Below are 22,711 nucleotides of genomic sequence, written 5' to 3'. Positions count from 1 at the left end.
TTATTATACTTATCGATAAATTTTTAATTAAATAAAATATCAAACACAAAATTGCAATAAAAATTGCTTCATGCTAAAAGTATTACAGCATCAACTGTTAAATATTTATTCAAAAATTTTCTATACAGTTTTCTACCCCATCTTGGTACGAAAATCTTATTTAGAAAATTATATGATTTTTAATAAAAAAATCAATTAGAAAATTGTTTAAAAAAACATGAGACACTAATAGTTCATAGAAACTTATTTCTATAAAATTTATTTTTAATTTTTTCGAGCGTTATGAGGAAGAGAATTTAAGGATTTTTTTTTCTTTATGATCTCGCAGGTGCGGAATCATCTTCGCGCAAGGGAGGGGGGAGATTAGTTCTCCCTTGAACTTAGGTTCTGGTTTTCTGCTGCGGAGGGAAAGAGGTTACGGCGCTAGGGTGGACCTGTCGTCGGGGATGATGGCGACGACGAAAACAGAGTAGACGACACGGAGAGGAAGAAATTGAATGGATTGCCACAGAGGCGCCCGACGAAAAGCTAGGACGATGGTAGAGGCGGCGACAACAGCCGATGGGACGGGCTCGACAGTGACGAGGGGTGGAAAAAATTTTCCCCCCCTCGCTCTCGATCCTGCTCCCCCGCTCCCGATCCCGATACCGATCTGATTCACCTCGAGCCGCCTCGCGAGCCGATGAACCAAACTTGGCTTCGGTCGAGTTCGGCTCGTTAAGGTAAACGAGCCGATTTCGGTGCTCGAGTTTGATAGATAACGAATTGAACCGAAACAATACCGAGCCGAACTCGAGCCGCTTGCGAGCTGGCTCGGTTCGTAGCCACCCCTACCCCTAACCGTGCTCGGGTTCCGTATGCTCTCAGTGGAGCAGTCCCAGGCACTCCTTAGGCTGGGAGTGTTGGTTGTCATATTTTTTTGGTGTCATATTTTTTTATATTTAAATAATTAAGTAATAGCCACAATGTTCTTAATTATGATATGCCAAAAAATTATGATTAATCATAAAAATATAATAATTTAACCCCAGGATAAATTTTATATTTAAATGATTAATTAGGATGTGATAGTAATATTTTAAAAAAAATTCTAGTTGCCGATAGGCCTAAAAAATTCCTTTAAAGATAATTTTTTTATCCCATAATAAAATAACATAAAACGTTTATGTGTTATAATCTAAGCCCATAAGAAATATTATAATGATATATTAATTTATCTGTTTAATTTATTTATATAAGTAAATATTTAATATTTAATTTCATTACATATTTTAGTAAACTTGTTGTTCCACGTCGATGAACTTCCAAACCCACCGAATCCGACATAAATTTTATCCAGTAGCGCCTCTGCACGTACGCATTTGGGTGGAACGCGTTGTTTATCCAGTTCACCCTGCTTGCCCGTCTTCCAACGGCTAAAAGCAGCCGCCCCGTTTCAAGGCTGGTTCGCCTAGTTTCTCATGGCTTCGCACGGCAGTCTCTCCATTGCCATTTCCATTCGTTTCCCCTCTGCCTTTACTCTTCAGAATCCATGGCAAATCAATAATGTCTCCGCTAGACGCGGAAATGCATCTCCCATCTGTTGTTCTTCTAAGAGGAAAACCAGCTTTACAGATCAGATACTTGATTATATTGAAGGTATCTCTTTACATTTTTCTGGCCAAATTTAAGCTTGCAGATTTTTTAGGTTCCTAGCTTATAAATTGATTTGCAAGAGGTTTCGTTTGTTGTTGAGTACTAGAACGTGCAAACATTTGTTTTTTTGTTTGGTCGAATAATTCAATTAGTCTTGAGACTGGTATTGAACCATTCACGGTTTATATAGAGATCGGGACACCACTTTGGATCCCTCATTTGAAGTGGTAAATGTAAAGCATATAGGGCTTTTGATTCGGTTGCAACCTTTTGTGTTGTTCTTACCAAATAAACAATCCTAATCTCTTACATCTGAAAAGGGTTTTCTCATTGATTTTTCCTCTTTACCTTCCTTAGCTTTGTCTATCTTAGATTGATTTTAGACCGGAACTGGTAATACTTTCCCTGTCAAACCTGTCTAAACTTCAATACGCAGTTAGAATCCGATAGGGAGTGTCAGAATGATTTGTTAGATTCATTTTTTAGGTGGACCCAAGTTAAGGAAGTGGTATGGAGCACCTGATTTACTTCCAAAAGATGGAGGTCTTGCGGAAGAGGAAGATGAATCCCAAGGTAATAATTCCGCCTACTGGAAATGGTCCTGATTGAATTTGAGCTGTTAAAAAACTAGGATGAATTTGTTTGAAGTGCAGAAGAGGAAATGAAAGATGCAATATTGGTCACAAATGGAGATAGTGAGATTGGTGAGGTAATGCAGACCTGTTTTAAACTCCTCATATTACTCAAGTTTTAACACTGAACACTGGACACAAACTCGCAAAACAGAGCTTTAGTTTTTGTATGTGGGAATTTGTTGGTACAGTGAGTACAATAGTTTCATTCATTTCACCGGATCTGGAATTTGTACCATGTCATTAGCACTCATTTGACATTTCACAGATGGTAATTGTATCCCTAATTGTCAAACGTGCACGAGTGAAGGCTCTTGTGAAGAATAAAAGAGCTGCTGTTGAATCATTTGGAACTTATGTTGAGGTCTTTTTCTTTTCTTTCTCCCATTTGTGTTTGTGTCCAGAAAAAAATGATTTTCACTACTATCTTACATGGTATTTTTAATTTGATACAAAGTTGATCACTGGAGACACCAGAGACAACTCATTTGTTAAAAAGGCTTTGAGAGGAGTTCGTGCAATTGTTTGCCCTTCAAATGTATGTAAATTCCCAAAAAAAAGTATATTTCATGAATCAGAGAATTGTGTTTCACTCATGTTTTTATGACAACCTTTAGTAGTCTCCCTACGTCTTTTCCCTTCCAGGAAGGTTTCTTTTCTGAAATTGGCAGCATGAGAGGTGTCCAGCACATTGTCCTCTTGTCTCAGGTTTTCACTCATTCTATGAAATTTCTGAGAAGCTCTTGTGAAGGGAAAAAGATGCAATGTAAAGATTAATAAGATTGCAGTTGGCTGTTTATAGAGGAAGCGGTGGAATCCAGGCTTTAATGAATAGCAAGGTATTCAAGTTGGCAGAGAAAGATGAAGCTGCTGTATTAGCCTCTGGAATTCCATACACAATAATTCGAGCTGGATTGTTGCAAAATACCCCAGGTGGCCAGCAAGGTTTCAGCTTTAAAGAGGTTAAGTTTCATTTTCTTTTTAATTCATACTGTTTTTTAGTGCATAGAAGTTTGTATGAACAATGAAACTCAAAGGATGAGTGTGGTTAATTCATTAGATATAATATCTTTACTCTGATTAGTGACAAAAAAACGTGATGCCTACTGCAAGAGGCATTTGTAGGGCCTCTTGATGTTATAGGTAGTTTAGTTTCTACTCCAGATTCTAATTTGAGGATGAATCAACTTAGGGCCTTTCAAGAGTATAAACTGAATGGTCTTCCTTAAGTCCACTCTTTGCTTGTTGTTCTTGTAGTTATTGAACTATATTGAATTTAGATTAGAAGAGTTGAAGAGAGAAATTGAAATAAAGAAGAGAGAGAGTTGCCACAGAAAAGAGGAGAAGAGAAGATGCGACAGTTGTTGGCTCTGGTCCATCAGTGCTCAGCATTAAATCGTGGTGGGGCACCGGAGGATATTGTGGTTTAGCTGGAGCGACACTACCTTATGATTCAATTTCACTGGTTTCTCTGTATTGGCCCTGACAAGTTATGTTAGACAAAGAATTGAGGTGCTGTAGGATCAGTGTCATGTTCGACTTTTGACAATAATTGGTTCACGAAAGGATATGATATAGGTGACCTTTCACTGTGGTAACTGTTAATTTTTAATTTTATTGGGATCACCACATGGCATACAGAACTCTTTTTAAGGAAATGAATTAGTTTCTATTTGATATTCAGTATTCTAAAAACCAGAGTTTTGTTAGGGTGTTGCAACAAAAGGAAATCTAAGTAAGGAGGATGCTGCTTTCATTTGCGTGGAGGCACTTGATTCTGCTCCACAAACTGGATTGATTTTTGAGGTTTGCAAAATCATTGAATCTATGTAAAATCTTTGGTTCATCATAGGAGATTTTGTGGTTCACAAGTTTGCTATAAACATATATTACTTTATAGGTGGCGAATGGTGAAGAGAAGGTCTTAGATTGGAAAGAGTGTTTTGCATCACTGATGGAGAAGATGGGGCCAGCTTGAGTAAATACTAACTGTGAGTGGGTTATGATTAATTCTCTTGCTTCCAAATCTCTTCACTGCTCTCAAATATTGGGCGTTGTAAACCTTGTAATTTAGAAGATCATTCAAACTTTATCAATGAAGAATTGTCTTTGATTCTCTGATGTCATCTTCTTGTAGCCTTGTGTTGGTTATGTTGGTTCCCTTGCAAACCTTTCCCAGTTTGCCTTTTTGTATGTAGTGAGCACCCACACACAACAGCAAAAAAAAAAAAAAAAAAAAAAAGAAGAAGAAAAGTTAGTAGGTCTTTGCCAGCAGCTCTTTATTAATTATTAAGTAAAATTCTTGGAGCAACCAAAACATTGTCATTACAATTGTTGAATTTATGGAAAAGAGAAAAACTTCATTGACTTGATGTAATCTGAGTACATGAACCCTCATTTATAATAGAGGAAAGTAGTAGAGTCCAATTACAATTAAACTACCTTTGTCCCAATTACACTTAAACTCTAACGTTTAAAGATTAATCATGGTATAATTAAATAACTCAACATAAATAAAGGACTAACATAACTAAAACACCTTTAAACTGAGATTCTTTTGTGAGACTCCTGTAAAATTTCACCATATTAATTCTAGCTTTGTGAGACTTCTTACTATGAGAGTCCTGTAAGAGCCTTCCATATCTTCTCTTTAACACTCCCCCTCAAATTGGGAGGTAATGACAGTGATCCCAGCTTGAACCAAATAACATAGATGTAGTAATAAGCTCCTCCATCATGGTGTCCCAACGCCGGGCACCCGACTCTCAAAGGTAGAAATGGGTGATAAAACATAAGTCGAAACCAAACTCAAAGGATTTCAAACAAATATAGTGATAATAATCACTAAAGTGGGTACCAATAAAAAGTCTAAATGGACTTAAAACACCCATATAAATAAAAGGGAGAAACCAAAACAATGTTCCAATAGGGGTAAGTGAGAGTCAAATAAAAGACGGTAAGAGAAAGGCTGCCAAATAACCAATGGGTAATGGGTAGGGGTGGCATTGAACCGAGCCAATTCGTGAACAACTCGAGTTTGGCTCGAAAAATTCTGAGCTCAAAACCGAGTTCGAGTTGAGGTTCAGGCTCGTTAAACGAGCCGAGCTCGAACGAACCGTTGTTCGGTTCGGCGGCTCGCAAGCCGGCTTGTTACTTAACGAGCAATTTTGGGCTTAGCCCTAATATTTTCAGCTTTTTGTCTTCCTTTCCTCTCTTCGGCTTTGTTCTATCTTCGGGCTTTGATTTCGGGGAGTATCGAATTAGGGATTGGAGAGGCGTTTTCCCTCTTCGGCATCTTCGTTCTTTGGCGTCTTTGTATTCCTCGGTGGAGGGGATGTAGCAGAAGCTGGGTTATACGATGGACGGTGAACTGGGGGAGACAGAGAGATTTGCGAAGGGTTGGGTTGGCGATGGTAAAGGATTTGTCAAGATTTTAGAAGCACATCAGTCCGTTTGAGACACCGGCGCAGTGGAGATGCCGTCCTCGGTTCAGGTCTTCGTAGCTGATGATGACCAGTGGGTGTAACGAGGGAGCTCTGCTCGTGTGTTCTTGGCTCTACGGGTTTAAAATTATTGGAGGAAATTTCTGTTTGCTGGGTGTCCCAACATCGATTAAGATGGTAGCCGACGTCGAGGTGGTGACGGAGGTCAGCACATGGCTAGAGGTTGAAGACGACCTCCAGGGTTCGAACTGAGATGATTCGGGCTCACCCGATTGACTCGAAAATCCTAAGAAAAAAATAAAACAAAATTTTTATTGTTGAGTGCGGGATTTGAACCCACAACCTCAACTTAAAATTTAAGAAAATGACATTTAATCCATGTCACCTTGAGTAATATCTTTGGATACATTTAATATATATTTGAATAACTAGAAAATCAGTATGTTTGTTTTTTATGCCATTTCTCATTTACTTCGTATGAATAAAATAATTTTACATACAAATATGAATTTATAAATGCATATTTATTGTAAAAATTTGTTTAGGCTTTTATGCATACTTAATTTTCTATACATATTGTTGGTTGACCTAAATATAAGGAATTAATAATTGGCATCAATTTTAGTCAATTATATTGATGTTATATTTTTGTTTACATTTGAATAATTGAGTAATAGCTACAACATTCTTATTTATGAAAATATCTAGTGATATTAAACTTAGTCACAAAAAGTTAATTACATAAAAAATTATGAGATAGAAATACTAAAAAAAAAATCCAAATTGCCCATAGGCCTAGAAAATTTATTGAAAAACAAAATTTTATCCCATCATATAACGATACAAATCATTTATGTTTTATAATCTAAATCCACATGAAAAATTATAATGACATATTGATTTATTTGTTTAAATATTCAATATTTGGCTTCATTGCATGTTTTAGTAAGCTTTTTGTTTATTTTGTAGTTGTTTAGACTTTATTTGTTCTAAATTTTGATTCCTCCTATATTATTCCTCTGAATAGAGACAATTATATTGATTGGAAAGAGAAAACTCTCCTATCATTCAGGTGCATAGACAATTTTATGCAGGGTTAATGTATAGAGGTTATGCCTAATTTTAGGTTCAAGTCATGCCTAGTTTTATGTAAAATGTATGCATAATTTTATATACAGTTTATTTGACATGTATTATATGCAAAGTTTTAAATGTAGTTTTGAGCTCAAACTCGGTTAAAATTATTGGGCTCAAGCTCGATTATAATTTTAAGCTCGAGGCTAAGCTCAACTTGAGCTCGAGTTCGAAATATTTAAATCAAACCCCGTTTGAATATAGGTAGGTTCGGGCTCGGCTCGATTCGATGTCACCACTACTAATGGGTAATGGGTAATGAGGAAGATGTTGATGCTACCATGTTCTTTATTCAAATCTTTATTAGGATAACCAATGCTGACAACAATCAGTAGCCGAGGATTCCTTTCATAATAATGTTTTAGTCAAAGAGACACAATAGCAACAACAGATATGGGTCAATGCCCAAATAACACGTACCAAATAATAAAAGTCCTTAATAAGGACACATAAAATAATCTGTTATGAGTCCATCCTTGAATAAGTAAGCTTTAATACTTCTGATATCAATATCTAAAAAAATATATCTCAGAATCACAAATGGTTTGTTGATCAAGAAACTAGACTCAAATATTTTTAATTTGATATCAAATTTGACATAAAAATATTCATTCTTGAATCTTTTATGATCTCTTGATTCTTTTGATTTTGTATCGTGCTGACTCTAATGCAAATATCTCCTTAAATATAGATCAGATTGACATGAAATTTTCTCCTTCTGAAACTAGACTTCAATACCTTTCATCTAAGTATAATTTTTGTTCATAAAATATACTTCTTTTGAGAAAAAGAATCTGATAGATTTCGGAATTTATAATTTAGCCGAACTAAGTACTCTTTCTTATTTCGCCATCAACCATTAACTCTTCCAAGATCGATATCTCCATCTAGAAAACTTAGATTGAGAATTGGTTGAATAAGTAAAAAAATAAACTTACAGATTTTTCTTTGAATATATAATTCTCCCTATAAAGTCTTGTTCTTGATGACATAAGCTGGCTCGAAAGTTGAAACTTTCTACTGTTGCTCGAAACTATCTTGCAATCTGACCTTTGTTGTTTCAAATATCAATTTCTCTTTGTAGAAAACTCCGATTGCCAAAATTCGTTTTGCATTAGAAAGTAGACTCAAATATGTTTCCGTCAATATATAATATGTAATATGAAAAACTTAGTATAGAGGTGAAAACATAAAGCAAACAACGCGTATAGGGACTAAAAAGAGGAAAAAAAAGATAGATACGAGCCTAAATTGCTAGAGATAATAGATCCAAAAAGGATCACATTATCTCTGTGGGTTGACCAAGTCAACTCATAGTACGTGCTCTGATACCATGTTGAATTTATGGAAAAGAGAAAAACTTTATTGACTTGATGTAATCTGAGTATATGAACCCATATTTATAATAAAAGAAAGTAGTAGAGTCTAATTCCAATTAAACTACCATTGTCCCAATTATACCCAAACTCTAACACTTAGATAAGTCGTAGCATAATTAATTAATTTAATATAAAAAGAAGACTAGCATAACTAAAACACCTTTAAACTAAGACTCTTATGTGAGATCTCTTTCAATGAGGCTTTAGTAAAACTCTACCATATAAATTTTGGTTATGTGAGACTTCTTACTGTGAGACTATCCTATAAGAGTCTTCCATATATTCTCTTCAACAACAATTATTTTCATTACTAGTACAGAAAGAAAATACCAATTCTAAAGGTTCTCCAAGCCTAGAAGATGGTTACCAATTTTTTCTAATTTGGAGAAAAAAAACATGTCCATGAGATTAAAAAATTTAAAAGAAACTAGTTTCTTTTCAGGATTATTAGATTCCATGTGCTTAAAGATGTATAAAATTTCTAGATGATTGATTGACTACCCAAAAAATAAAATTAATCAATCAGCTAAGATTTGAATCTTGTTTTCCAAACAACGAGTTCAGTAATCTCTAAAATTTCCTTCCATGAATAGTTGAATGAGATTTAAAAACAATGTCAAAATATGAAACACAGAGTGTAGAGTTTGAATGATACCAGTCATTGTAAACATTGAATTGTTACTTGTAACAACAAATACTCCTATACTTTGTTAAGGAATAATTCTATATGGATTAGTGATTATAAATATTTTAAGTTTATTATTTGGGAAAAAGGTTTTTTAAGTTGGCTAGTTATTATGGGATTGACCTTGGACCTAACTTTGCATGATATTAAAGTAGATACTCATATGTGGACCTCCACTCAAATTATCTACTTGTAGAGCCGCAAAAGAGGGCCTACACGTGAGAGAAGATGAAGTAACAAAATTTCTTTTTGGATGCACAACAACTAATTTTCATAAGAATGTATAGGTATACCAATATTAAATACAATAATATAAATATCTCTTAATAGAAAATTATTTTATATTGTGATTATTTATATATTTATTTCAAGAAAACACGAGCAATGTTTTTCAAGATATATTAGGTTTTTGATACATCTTTAAAATCGATGTTGTGGACAACCAAAGTCGATCTAATGAAATTGTAAAGATCTTGAAATTAAATCTAGAAAGTTTATTTTATCATATGAAAAAGTTTTAAAATGAATTTTGTAGCTAATTTATTTGAAAATACTAAAATTATTATTATTTTGGACAAGAATATTATTCCAGAGCAAGTATGAAAATAGTAAGAAATCTTACAGAGCCAGAATTAATATGGTGGAGTCTAAAAAACGTCTCATGGAAAGAGGTCTTATAGAAGAGTCGCAGTTAAATGTGTTTATATTTGTTCAATTGTTCTAGGATATATGTTTTAGTATTTAACTTTGGGTGTAACTGAGATAAGGGTAATTTAATTGTAATTGGATTTTACTTGTTTTCTTTATTATAAAAAATTAAAAATATCGATACATGGTATGCACTCTTAAATTTTTAAGATTTTATTTTTTATTTTTATTTTAATTCATGAAAAATTATAAATTAAAATTTATGTATATATTTCTTTTTCCCTATCAATACTATAGACTTAAAAGTTTAATTCAAATTATTAATTTAGAGTTAAAAAATATTATTATAATTATTTTTTTACAGTTGCAACAACTAATCTTACGTATTTATTAATCAATGTTTTTACAAGAATATATCATTATTATATTTCATTTAAATTAAGACATCCTTTGTCCGTGTTTTGAAAGTTTGACCGAAGTTTCGTCTGCGGGCCTTCGGCGTAGATAAGTCGCTTACTGCTTCCCCGCGCTTTCTTAGATCTCCTTGCGCTTGGTGCGAAAGCTCTTGATTTGATATTGCAATTTCTTAGACTGAGATTTTCAGTCTTTTGACCTTCCTGATTCCAGATTGCATTTCTCTGCTATAAGTAATAACTCTGGTTTTCTGATCTTTACAACCCTAACGCCACCACCTCTCATATCGATCTTCTTTCTTTTCGAATTGCAATTACAACTGATTTTGCTTTGTTTCTACGATTTGAAGGACTCAAGCTTGGAGCTTAAAGATCATATATTTAGAGAAAAATTAGGCCGCCTTATTCTTTGGTTGATTGCCTCATTCCTCGTGGTTATTTCTTTTCAATTTTGACTGATTTTCTTCTCTTTGTTAAGACCTTTACCTTGTCCTTCTACCAGCAACAAGTCGGGCGGCATTCCATCTCTAAAATCGTTGCCGGTTGTTATCATTGTTTTTGAACAGTCTTTTTCGGGACTGAATTTTGTTCTCTTGTTAAGGCCTTTTTTCTTTTTCTTCTACAAGCAATAAAGTTTCCTAATTCATCCTCCGTTTTATTGCCCTCTCTAAACTCGTTGTTGGTTGTTATTATTGTTAGTTTTGATCAAACTTGGCTCGTGTCTGAATTTCCTTTTTTGTTAAAGCCTTTACCTTATTCTTCTACCAGAAACACCGTTTCCTAATTCTACATTCCCATCATTTTCCTCTGTATCATTATTGGTTGTTATTATTTTTATTTGTAATATTATTATTAATTATCATCATCTTTATCATTATAGACTTTTTGAAGTTTTACACGTGAGGTTTTCTCTATCTTCAAAATGCCCGTAAACCTCACTTCTAATGCGATCCCAGCTGTTTTGAAAGGAGATGTAAATTTGAAGCCTCTACTCCAGGTTTTGGAGATAAAGCTGATCCGGGCATCTCAGGATAGGTATAAAATTATCCTCTCAGATGGTGTCTCCACAGAGCAAGCAATGCTGGCCACTCAGCTTAATGATCATGTGAAGAGCAGGAAAGTGCAAAATGGATCTGTTGTTCAACTGATTGATTATATCTGCAGCACTATCCAAAATCGCAAGTAAGTTTTGTTCGAGTAAACTATTTCTATATTTTTTATGTTCTGTAGAAGCCATTAGTGGATTTCTTTGTCAATCTTGATTTTTTGGGTACAAGTCTGATGGCGTGTATGTGACAGTTTTTAACTTCAATATGCAAAAAGTTGTCTAGTGATCTAGTGGTGTTATAAAAAACATGAGTCGGTATAGTAGGTTCAGTTGTTTCAACTTTGGGTTTTTGAGTTATGCAAATAGGAACTCACTTTGGCAGATTCTCTCTATATTTTAATTATAAATAATCTTTTAAACTTTAGTTACTTTTTCCATCTTCCTACTTTACAAGAACAAGTTCTCACGTGCCATAAAAGGATGGAGATTCGTAGAATAAAATATCACTGAATTTATCGAGTGACCCTAGTGCGCAGGTGTAATAGTTTTAAACCAAGTTACAATGTGTTAGTTCTATTTTTAAAAAGGAAACTGGAGAATACAGAGTCTTCTGTATTTTTTACTTGACCTGTTTATCTCAGGCTAAAGTATGCACTGCTTTTTCCTCATAGTTTTTATGCAAATCATTAGAGGAATTGAGTCTATATAGTCTAGATACACTACAGTCCTCAATTTAGAAAGTATTGTCATGTTAATTATTTGGATCGTTTCCCTTATCTTGTTGTGCTTAAATTGTAAAATTTGCTCATTGAAGAGGTATTTGCATGTGTTGAAATATAAGCAAGTAACTGTTGCAATCTAGGTCAATCCTTGGCAAGGTAGGATTGCCTCATCTTAATTTGATTGAGAGTAGCCTGTGTGGTTATTGGGAGGCTGTTGTACAATCCTTAATGGATTGAAGCTATTGCTTAATTGGCTGTTTTATTCCTGAGGGAAAAGGTTGTGAAGCAATTCTATTGTAAGCCACAAGTCCTTGTGTAGATACGTGGTGCAAAAAATCCCATTGTTGGGTCTAGGTCTGTGTGCCTCGTAAACCATTGTTGAAAATCCCTTTAAGGGTCTAGGTGTTTGTACCTAGTTGTTGTTGACCATAAGTTCCAAGTGCCGGGTTGGTTATGTAATTAGACCTCTGTGACCTGCTGCTGTAGATATCATTTGGTTCTACTTTGTGATTTTTAACTTCAAAGTGAAAAGTCCTTGGGAGTGGATTAGCAATCCAAGATTGGATTGTGAATACTATAAATCTTATATGTCCATTGTATTTTGCTTACTTAGATTATATGTGCTAGTATATTAATTGTGATACGATTTGTGCACACTCAAACATTTCGAGAGAATAAACACACATCAAGTATTTCAATAAAAGGAGTCAAATTTTGACAGCAAACTTAAACAAACCTATTCCCTCCTCTTCCTCTTCCTTCTCTAGTTTGGCTCCTCATTGGAGCTAACATGTGTGTGTATGTGTACAAAATTTGGGCAGGTCATTTGGAACTATCATAGGTAGAGTGTTTGGGTAGTAGTATGGGTTGGGGAGTTGGTGTGTGTTAGGAGATATAGGTAAGTTTGGGTGCAATTGATATATCTTATGATCTTTGTCCCTTATTCACTTCTTCTAGGGTGAAGGGTATACTTATAATTTTTGAATATTTGGCATCTATAAATACAGCTTAAAGGGAGCGTTAGGACACGAGAGAGAGAGAGAGAGAGAGAGAGAGAGAGAGAGAGAGAGAGAGAGAGAGAGAGAGAGAGAGAGAGAGAGAGAGAGAGAGAGGGGGTGTTGGGGGGATTGTGGTGGTGTTCTTCTATATTTTTTACTAGACCTGTTTATCTCAGGCTAAAGTATGCACTGCTTTTTCCTCATAGTTTTTATGCAAATCATTAGAGTAAATGAGTGGTTATAGTCTAGGTACACTACGGTCCTCAATTTAGAAAGTATTGTCATATTAATATTTTGGATCGTTTCCCTTATCTTATTGTGCTTTAATTGTAAAATTTGCCTATTGTAGAGGCATTTGCATGTGTTGAAATATAAGCAAGTAACTCTTGCAATCTAGGTCAATCCTTGGCAAGGTAGGATTGCCTCATCTTAATTTGATTGAGATTTGCCTGTGTGGTTGTTGAGAGGCTGTTTATAATCCTTAATGGATTGAAGCTATTGCTTAATTGGCTGTTTTATTCCTGAGGGAAAAGGTTGTGAAGCAATGCTATTGTAAGCCATAAGTCCTTGTGTAGATACGTGGTGCAAAAAATCCTATTGTTGGGTCTAGGTCTGTGTGCCTCGTAAACCGTTGTTGAAAATCCCTTTTAAAGGTCTAGATGTTTGTACTTAGTTGTTGTTTTCCAAGTGTTGGGTTGATTATGTAATTAGACCTCTGTGACCTGTTGCTGTAGATATCATTTTGTTCTACTTTGTGATTTTAACTCCAAAGTGAAAAAGTCCTTGGGAATGGATTATCAATCCAAGATTGGATTGTGAACTACTATAAATCTTATGTGTGCATTGTATTTTGTTTGCTCTTGTGCTTACGTAGATTATATGTGCTAGTATATTAATTGTGATATTATTTGTGCACACTCAAACATTTCGAGAGAATAAACACACATCAAGGATTTCAATAAAAGGAGTCGAATTTTGACAGCAAACTTAAACAAACCTATTCCCTCCTCCTCCTCTTCTTTCTCTAGTTTGGCTCCTCATTGAAGCTAACATGTGTGTGTATGTGTACAGAATTTGGACAGGTCATTTGGAACTATCATAAGTAGAGTGTTTGGGTAGTAGTATGGGTTGGGGTGTTGGTGTGTGTTAGGAGATATAGGTATGTTTGGGTGTGATGTAATTATCTTATGATCTTTGTCCCTTGTTCACTTCTTCTAGGGTGAAGGGTATAATTATAATTTTTGAATATTTGGCATCTATAAATACAGCATAAGGGGGAGGGTTAGGACACAAATTCCACAACTCTAATTCTTCCCCACTCTTCTTTCCTCAACGTGACTTCTTCCTTCCTCTCTTCTCTCAGCCGTCCCTTCTTCTTTCTTCCTTCTCTTCTCTTCTCTTCTTCTCTTCTCCTTCTTCCCTCTCTTCTCTATTACCTTAAGTTGAAGGTCTTAATATCATGGAATCTTGAATTCAACAGTGTGCGTAGAATTTGGGTAGGTCATGTGTAACTGTCATAGGTAGAGTTGTCATAGGTGTGTGTGTTCCCACATTCGCGTGCAGAAGTTGGGTAGGTCATGTGGAACTGTCATGGGTGGAGCATTGGGGTTGGTCATGTGCACATAAGTTTCTTAATATAAGGTCATGTGGAATTGTCATGGTGGCGTATTTGGGTACTAGGGTCGTTGTGTGTTATCACAGTTATTTATTTATTTATGTGTGTGTGAATTGTAAATGTTAATAAAAAGTGTAAACATGAGAAGTGTAATGTTCTATTTTGATGTTGTGTGGATGTCTTTCAAGTAACTGCATCATGGAGAAAATGTTTTAGTATTGTGGTTGAATATTTTATTTTTCTCTTCTTATTTGCAGGATTATTGTGGTTCTCAATATGGAAACTATTATTGAATACTGTGAGGTTATTGGGAATCCAAAATGGGCTGCACAACTAGAGTCTGCCCCGTCAAGGATTTCATCTAACAGCATGTCAGAACAAAAGATTGGAGTACCTTTTGGTGGCACATGTGATCCTGCTCCTTCAGTTAGAATCAATAGCAGTGTAACATCAGGTCCCAATAACATGACAACAAGCTTCCGACCCACTGTTCAACCATCGTACCAGCCTCCTCCAAGTTACAAAAATCGTGGCCCTATTGCAAAGAATGAGGCTCCAGCTCGAATTATACCTATAGAAGCCTTGAATCCTTATCAGGGGCGTTGGGCAATTAAGGCAAGAGTTACTGCAAAAGCTGAACTTCGACGTTACAACAATGCCAAAGGAGATGGCAAGGTGTTCTCTTTTGATCTCCTTGATTCTGATGGAGGAGAAATTCGGGTCACTTGCTTCAATTCTGTTGTCGACCGTTTTTACAGTATTGTTGAGGTTGGTAAAGTCTATGTAATATCAAAGGGAAGCTTGAAACCTGCTAAGAAGAACTTCAACCATCTTAATAATGAGTGGGAAATACTTTTGGATGCTAGCTCAACTATGGAGCTCTTTCCGGATGAAGACAACACAATACCTAGACAACAATTCTCTTTCAAACCTATTAATGAGATTGAAAATGTGGAGAACAATTCTATCGTGGATATTATTGGTATTGTGGTATCAGTTAATCCTTCAATGCCTATATTGAGAAAAAATGGTATGGAAACACAGAGGAGAATCCTGAATCTGAAGGATGCCTCGAGTCGGATTGTGGAGTTATGTCTATGGGGCGAGTTCTGCAACAAGGAAGGCCGAGAGCTGCAAGAGATGCTGGATTCAGGATTTTTCCCAGTTTTAGCTGTAAAAGCTGGGAAGGTAAATGACTTCAGTGGCAAATCAGTTGGAACTATTTCTTCCACTCAGCTTTTCGTTAACCCAGATTTTCCTGAGGCTCACAATCTTAGAGCTTGGTTTGATGGAGGGGGAAAAGATATCGCTTCTCAGTCCATCTCTAAGGACATTATTCCACAAGGCTCATGGAATGAGATGCGCAAAACTGTGTCACAGATAAAAATGGATGGCCTTGGTAGATCAGAAAGGCCTGACTGGGTCACCATAAAGGCAACAATTGCTTTTATTAAGACAGATAATTTCTGCTACACGGCTTGCCCATTGATGGTTGGAGATAGAAAATGTAGTCGGAAGGTGTCAAGATTGGGAAAGCTCAGATGGAGATGTGAACGATGTGACAGGGAGTTTGAGGAATGTGATTACCGGTATCTTCTTCAAGCACAAGTGCAGGACCACACCGGACTGACTTGGGTTACAGCTTTCCAGGAAGCAGGGGAAGAGCTCTTGGGTTGCTCTGCCAAGGAGTTGTATGGTTTAAAACATGAAGACAAAGATGATGCCATGTTTGGGGAGATTATTCGTAATAGTCTCTTCAAGCAGTACTTGTTACAGCTGAAAATTAAAGAGGAGATTTATGGAGATGAGCAAAAAGTGAAAATCACTGTTGTTAAGACAGAGAAAGTGGATTTTTCAGCTGAAAGTGTGTATCTTCTCAATTTCTTCTGAAAGGCACATTGCTACACCTGAAGTTAGATTAGGCTAAAGTGTAATGATTGAGTTGGTGTGATTATTATTAACAGCAAGGAAACTTGAGAGGGCAGATAGATGTGTAGTAATACAAGGAAAGATGAAACTTGAAGGACACTCTGTGGTTTCAACTATCCGTGGTTTCAACTCTGAGCACCAAAGACCTAATAATGTACTAGTAAGTGAGGTCTTATATTAACACAACTGATGAACTGGTAAATGGTGGAGACTGAAGAGGACATGGAAGTAGTGTAGAAAGACTTGGAAGTACAATGGTGACTGCAAATGATGAATAGGAACAAAAAAGAAAATCATAAGGAGATCGGTCCAATTGAGATTTGGGACGAGGCTCTGATGATTATATGCTGACACCATTTTCCCAGTAAGTATCATTCATCATTCATTAAGTTACTGCAAAAGCTGAGATGCACCTTTGACCAATAAATAGATTGTATAACGTCTTTCAGATGTAAACATTTATCAGCTTCGATTTCATTATTTGTAAGGCATTTAGAACTCTGAATAAAAGGTCTGTAGCAGAACAATTTCTCTGAAAATTATTGTTCCATTCTCTTAAGATTTAGGTTTTGCGTGTTACAAAATCATTGCGAGTGTGTTCAGGAAGCATATCGAATATGCTCTGCATTAGTCCAGATTTCAAGTGTTTAAGCGGATCAGCTCCAAGTTTTCCTTGGAAAGTCGACTTTGTACTGCTAGAAGTTCTGCAAACTACTGGTTGTCTTCATCTTTGTCTTAAATGGAGTTGAGGAAATACAACAAACAATAAGCATATTGATTCACTTCCTTTTCTTGCTTAGATGTTCGTCCAGCACCAGATTGTGAAAATCAAAAGCAGGTTATCATTGAAACTTGCTGCAGCAGCCATTTCTCTGCTTCCATTGAAGCTTTTGCTTTCACCTCAGATGTAAAGTTTTACAGAATTTTCTCACTCAATCTTAAGCTTCGTAATTTGATCTAAAAGAAAAGTTAAAGAAATAATTGGACCCATAAGTCGTCGTGTTCCCTATAAACCGGAATCAACAGATTAGACCAATCAGGAAAGATCGCGTAGTCTTACTGCTGAAAAAATTTCAAGAGCAGTTTTCCGCAAGTCGATCAGATCCTAACAATGACCACGTTCGCCTGTAGATTCGGCTCAATTTTTCTTAGTTTGATGGATTTTTCGATTTCTGAGACATTCGACGCATTAAGAAACTTGATACGAAAAAATTACTCTAGAAAGCTTAATTAGAAGGGGGATAATTGAAAGAGATTAGATGGAAGTCGAGTGTTCGTCCTGAGTTTCCAGAGAAAATCGAAAAGGATCCAATTACAAGAACCAGAAGCAAGGCCCGAGTAGGGACCCGAGGCAGGAGCAAGTAAGGTGAAATCATTGGACGCATATACATACATAAACGAGAGAGAAAAAAAAAGTTTTGGACAAAGAAGCTAGAGAGTTACAAATCTAGAAACATGAACCAAAAAAATACAGATATTACTGGATATCACCGAAAAGGAGAGACATTAGCTGATTCAAGTTCGCTTGACAGGGTCGAAGTTGGCAACGCCAACGACGGCCCCAACAAGGACGCCAAGCACGACTCCACCTGCAACAATGCTAAGCAAGAAATTCTTTAGAGAAGGCGAGACCCCAGGCTGAGCAGCCTCGGCGACATCAGGAAGTACCATGACCGCGGTAAGAGCGGCAGCCGTCAAACCGGTGACAGCCTTTTCCTTGAAGGACGCAGAGATCTCTACTCTGCCGTTGGCTTTAAGGGTAGGTTTCGCGGCCTTGAGGGGCATTCTCATTGGATTGAAGAAGGCATCATGGCTTACAGCCTTCCTTTGGCCGGCAGAAGCTACCGGCAAGACCATGGCAACTGCCGACGTCGACGCCATTTTCTTCCGGGTTTGATCTGTGACGAAGGATCAGTGAGCAACAGACTGGACCTGCCACAGGCGATTGCCGATGCTTTCTTTCTTTTCTGGGGTTTGGAAGCGAGGGGGAAGAGAAGATTAGATAGATAGAGGAGATGAGAGGTGGGAAAAGAGGGAAGCTGCCAAGTCAGGTTGCACGTCTGATGTGGCCGCTTCTCCTTGGAAGAATAGAAGATAACGTTATCTAATCTGCTTAGTATCAGGAATTAACTTCCGTACAATGCCACGTGGCATGGAAGGGATGGGACGACAAGCCTTTGATACTTTAATTTCTTTTATTTTATTTGTTTAATGCAATATTAACTAGTAAGGGGTGGTTCGACCTCAGGTTTCGGGTTGGTTTAAGTAAATGAGTCGAACTAGAATGAGTGGCGGTTCGGTTCGTGAACCAGCAAGAGTTGATCGGGAGTATTCATCCGGGGAGTTCGATACGAGTCAGGAGGGTGATTCATTCGGGGATATGCCATAGCTATTCATTCGGCGAGTTATGTCTCTTCCTCTTCGGCATATCTAGAGCATAGGAGGTGTTTCGAGTTTTGACGGAAGAATAGGGCAGCCAGGCCACGACTCCTCCTTCCTGTCTACAAAAAATCGATCCTCCTGCCATACATCTTCTAGTGCTCGTAATTTTTTTCGTCACTCTAGCCGATTTGGGAGTTGTCAACGGAAGTTATACGTAAGTTTGATTTCTTTCAACATTATTCTCTGCCCGGATGTGAATTGCGAAAATTTTGAAACTTAGTCGTTTACAATTTTTCCCGGCATCTGCAATTTCTTCGCCGCTCTAGCCCGATTTGGACGTTGCCAACAGAAGTCACGAAACAGACCGGTATCAACTTATCCATTTTATCTCTGACTACTGTGAGTTCTCTTCTCTTTCCGATTCTTCTCTTTTCAATTTCTCTCTTTGAATAGAGCTTGGTCAAAGAGAGTCGAAAGAGAAGCACAATTTTCACTTCCCTGGTCTTGGATTTTCGATAACTCTTTCTTCTTTTCCTTCACTTGGGTTGTCAAAAATCCTCTCGAGCTACCTTATCGATCATCGTGACGATTCGGTTCGGATGCTTTCTTCGGCATCTAATCCTCCTCGAATTCTAATTTTGATTACCAGTGATGTGTCTCTAAAGAATATCAACGACTTATCTTTACATTTCAATATCAAGTAATACATACACAAGGAGGTAGCTGTAGTGTCCTACAAATATGGAGAGAAACCAGGACACTAACAGCACATGACAATACACAATATACACGATCTGCAATTAACTAAGTAAAAGAAAGCGGGGTTAATATATAGCCTATAATTATGTTCTATCGTGCCCCTGCAAGCGCAAGACATTTGGAAGAATGCTAAACTTGGAACGATGAGATTGAAATAACATACTGGCCAAAGGTTTCGTGAGCGAGTCTGCTAATTGATCAGTAGTATGAACATGCGAAACCTGAAGTTGGTTTTTGGTAATTTGATCTCGAACGAAGTGAAAGTTGATTGCTATATGTTTCATACGAGAATGAAACACAGGGTTCACACATACATATGTGGCTCCTACATTATCACAATAGACCGTGGGAACAACAGACAACTCAATTCCAAGTTCCTGAAGAAGATGAGTGATCCAGTTAACCTCAACAGTAGTAGATGCAATGGCACGATATTCTGCTTCTGTAGTCGACCTGGCAATCATTGATTGTTTCTTGGAACTCCAGCTGATAGAATTAGGTCCAAGAAAGATAACATAGGCGGAAGTGGAGGAATAATTATCTTTATTGCTAGCATAATTAGCATCAGCAAAGGCATGGAGAGCAAGGGAGGAGTGAGAGCGGAGAAACAGGCCATAGTCCACATTACCTTTGAGATAACGAAGAACACGTTTCATAGCAACCCAATGAGCAGTAGATGGCTGATGCATATATTGGGATAATCTGTTGACAACAAATGAAACATCAGGTCGGGTGAGAGACAAGTATTGAAGCGAGTCGAGAACTTGCCTATATTCAGTAGCATCACAAGCAGGAGAACCATCATTTAGGAGAAGAATCTCAGTTGATGACATTGGAGTGCTAACAGGTTTTGCCTTATCCATTTTAGTTTTGACAAGCAAATCCCAAATATGTTTTCGTTGAGAGAGATGAAGGCCAGAGGATGTGCGAGAAGCTTCAACACTGAAGAAGAAGTGCAGAGGACCCAAATCTTTCAACGAGAACCGATCAAAGAGACATGTAATAAACTGTTGGATAAGAGCATTACTAGAACCAGTGAGGATGATATCATCGACATAAACAAGAAGATATAGAGTGCCGAAAGTAGACGTGCGAATAAACGGGGAGGTGTCACAACGGGAAGCAGTGAAACCTGCAGCAAGAAGGAATATGCGCAACTCATTGTACCATGCACGAGGAGCTTGGCGTAGACCATAGACAGCTTTGTGTAATTTACATACATGATTTGGAAATTGAGGATGCACGAAGCCTTGTGGCTGCTGCATAAAAACATTGTCAGACAAGGTGCCTTGTAAAAAGGCATTGTTAACATCCAACTGGCGCAAGGACCAGCCCCGAGAGATGGCAATACCAAGAATTAAACGAACAGTCGTTGGTTTTACAACATGGCTGAATGTTTGAGATAAATCAACACGAGGACGCCGGTGAAAACCTTTGACAACAAGGCAAGCCCTTGTAACGAGCAACGACTCCATCATGATTGGTTTTGATCCGAAAAAATCATTTACAACCAACAACATTTGGGTGGGAGAGGATGGAACTAAGGACCATGTGTTATTTTTTTGGAGAGCAGTGTATTCATCACTTATGGCCTGACGCCAATGAGAAGACGCCAATGAGAAGATTTTTGAGCCTGGGTGTAACTTGTGGGTTCGATGGGAGAGGAGTCTGTGAGGGTAGTGTGGAGGTCAAAAAATTTCTTAGGTTTGTGAATGTTATTTTGAGATCAGGTTGTAGGACGAGAGGGTGGAGCAGAAGCATTGGTGGTGGAGGGAAAATCAAAAGGTGGGTTATGAGCGAAAGAGGAGGATGGAAAACATATCTGTGGAGTGTGTGTAGCGTGGGCATCTGGAGGTGGCGATGGCGTGGAGATAGGAGCAACCAATTGGGCCGTGAGACTCGGCGAGGTGGGCATAGCGAGATCAGAGGAGTGGGAATCGGCTAGAGGAGGGAAGGGTGAGAGAGATTCCGAATTTTCTGGGGATTGGACCGAGTTTTCAGGCGAGAGGGGAACAACGCGAGGAGAGGGGGTGGTAATGGGCAGAGTAAGGGAGGGCGACAGAGTGGCCGGATTTGCTGGGGTCGAGGCCGAAATTTCAGGCGAGATGGGAACAACACGAGGAGAGGGGGTGGAAGCGGGCCGAGAAGGTGAGGGCGAGAGTGAGGCCGAGTTTTCTAGGGAGGTCGACGAGCGGGAGTTGAACGGAGAGATTGTAGGATCAGGAAGATGAAGTGGGTGCAGGGTGGCGTTTGGGGAAGAAGTTGCAGAAGGGGAGGTGGGGCCAGGTGGATGAGTTTGGGTGGCTACGATCTGTTTGTGAAGTGGGCCCTCGATGAAATGGTAAATTTTTTTAGAAGAGGTGGGAGTGACACGGGAAGTCGAAGAATCAAGATTGGCATAAGGGAAAACATGTCCTACAAAATGAACATGACGAGAGACAAAAACTTTGTTAGTATGTGGGTCAAACCAGTAAAAGGAGTGATGAGCAATGGAGTAGCCAAGAAAAACACACGGGCGAGAGTGAGGTTATAATTTATGTTTAGTATAGGGACGAAGCCAGGGATAACATAGACAACCAAAAACACGAAGGGAAGTGTAATGGGGATGATGATGAAATAATTTGTGAAGTGGAGTGTCAAAAGCAATAGTAGAGGAGGGCATGCGACTGATGAGATATGTAGCTGCTTTAAATGTAAAGGACCAAAATCTAAGAGGTAAGGAAGCTTGGTGAAGAAGAGTAAGACCGGTTTCAACGATGTGACGATGTTTCGGTTTGGCAGAGCCGACATGTTCGGGTGTGTAGGGAGGGGATGTGAGATGTTGAATACCAAATTTACACAGGGTGTGTGTTAAGGCCTGATATTCACCACCGTCATCAGTGTAAACTGTTTTAATTTGGGTATAGAAGAAATTTTTGATTAGAGATTTGAATTGCTGAAAAATAGCAGGAACATCAGATTTGACTTTAAAAGGATAGAACCAAGTATATTTCATGAAGTAATCGACAAAAATGACATAATAGAGAAACTTGTCAAGGGATAAAATTGGAGATGGACCCCAAACATCTGAATAAATAATTTGAAACGGTTCATGACAACTTAGGGATAAAACATGAAAAGGCAATTTATGATTTTTATTACAAGCACAAGAGTCACAGTGAGATTGAAATTTTGAGACTCAGAACAAGTAATGTGCTTCGTGGCAAGGAGTTTTTGTTGGATGGAGTGAGAGGGATGACCGAGTCGTTGATGCCATAAGGCAGATGTCGTGGTGAAGGAGGTAGAGGGT

The 22,711-nt window shown here is 37.6% G+C and overlaps 3 protein-coding genes across 4 annotated transcripts; 2 read left to right on the top strand and 1 right to left on the bottom strand.

The window, feature by feature from the left end:
- The first annotated feature begins 1,424 nt into the window (after window positions 1-1,424).
- On the top strand, window positions 1,425-5,073 carry LOC137956350 (uncharacterized protein At2g37660, chloroplastic). 2 transcript variants are annotated; one of them, XM_068803815.1, is made up of 9 exons: window positions 1,425-1,638; window positions 2,122-2,208; window positions 2,289-2,344; window positions 2,536-2,631; window positions 2,725-2,805; window positions 2,913-2,975; window positions 3,056-3,229; window positions 3,978-4,073; window positions 4,168-5,073. In XM_068803815.1, the coding sequence occupies exons 1-9, from the start codon at window positions 1,461-1,463 to the stop codon at window positions 4,243-4,245; spliced, it is 909 nt and encodes a 302-aa protein (XP_068659916.1). In that variant the 5' UTR covers window positions 1,425-1,460; the 3' UTR covers window positions 4,246-5,073. The 2 variants fall into 2 exon arrangements, with proteins under 2 accessions (XP_068659916.1, XP_068659918.1); XM_068803817.1 differs by lacking the exons at window positions 2,725-2,805; window positions 2,913-2,975.
- Window positions 5,074-10,153: 5,080 nt separating this feature from the next.
- LOC137956012 (replication protein A 70 kDa DNA-binding subunit A) lies at window positions 10,154-16,809 on the top strand. The gene is made up of 2 exons (XM_068803290.1): window positions 10,154-11,151; window positions 14,610-16,809. Exons 1-2 carry the CDS (start codon window positions 10,892-10,894, stop codon window positions 16,240-16,242), a joined length of 1,893 nt encoding a protein of 630 aa, XP_068659391.1. The 5' UTR covers window positions 10,154-10,891; the 3' UTR covers window positions 16,243-16,809.
- Window positions 16,810-17,536: 727 nt separating this feature from the next.
- LOC137956342 (uncharacterized) lies at window positions 17,537-18,281 on the bottom strand. Its single transcript, XM_068803806.1, has one exon. The coding sequence runs from the start codon at window positions 18,160-18,162 to the stop codon at window positions 17,797-17,799; it is 366 nt and encodes a 121-aa protein (XP_068659907.1). The 5' UTR covers window positions 18,163-18,281; the 3' UTR covers window positions 17,537-17,796.
- Window positions 18,282-22,711: the final 4,430 nt, after the last annotated feature.

Source organism: Aristolochia californica, unplaced genomic scaffold, assembly GCF_029961685.1.
Source record: "Aristolochia californica isolate CCGP_79_NKW_82.1479 unplaced genomic scaffold, dmAriCali1.0.hap1 SCAF_2, whole genome shotgun sequence".
NCBI classification, from domain to species: domain Eukaryota; kingdom Viridiplantae; phylum Streptophyta; class Magnoliopsida; order Piperales; family Aristolochiaceae; genus Aristolochia; species Aristolochia californica.
Note: the sequence above shows the minus strand (reverse complement) of the source record. Positions and strands in the feature narration are given on the sequence as shown.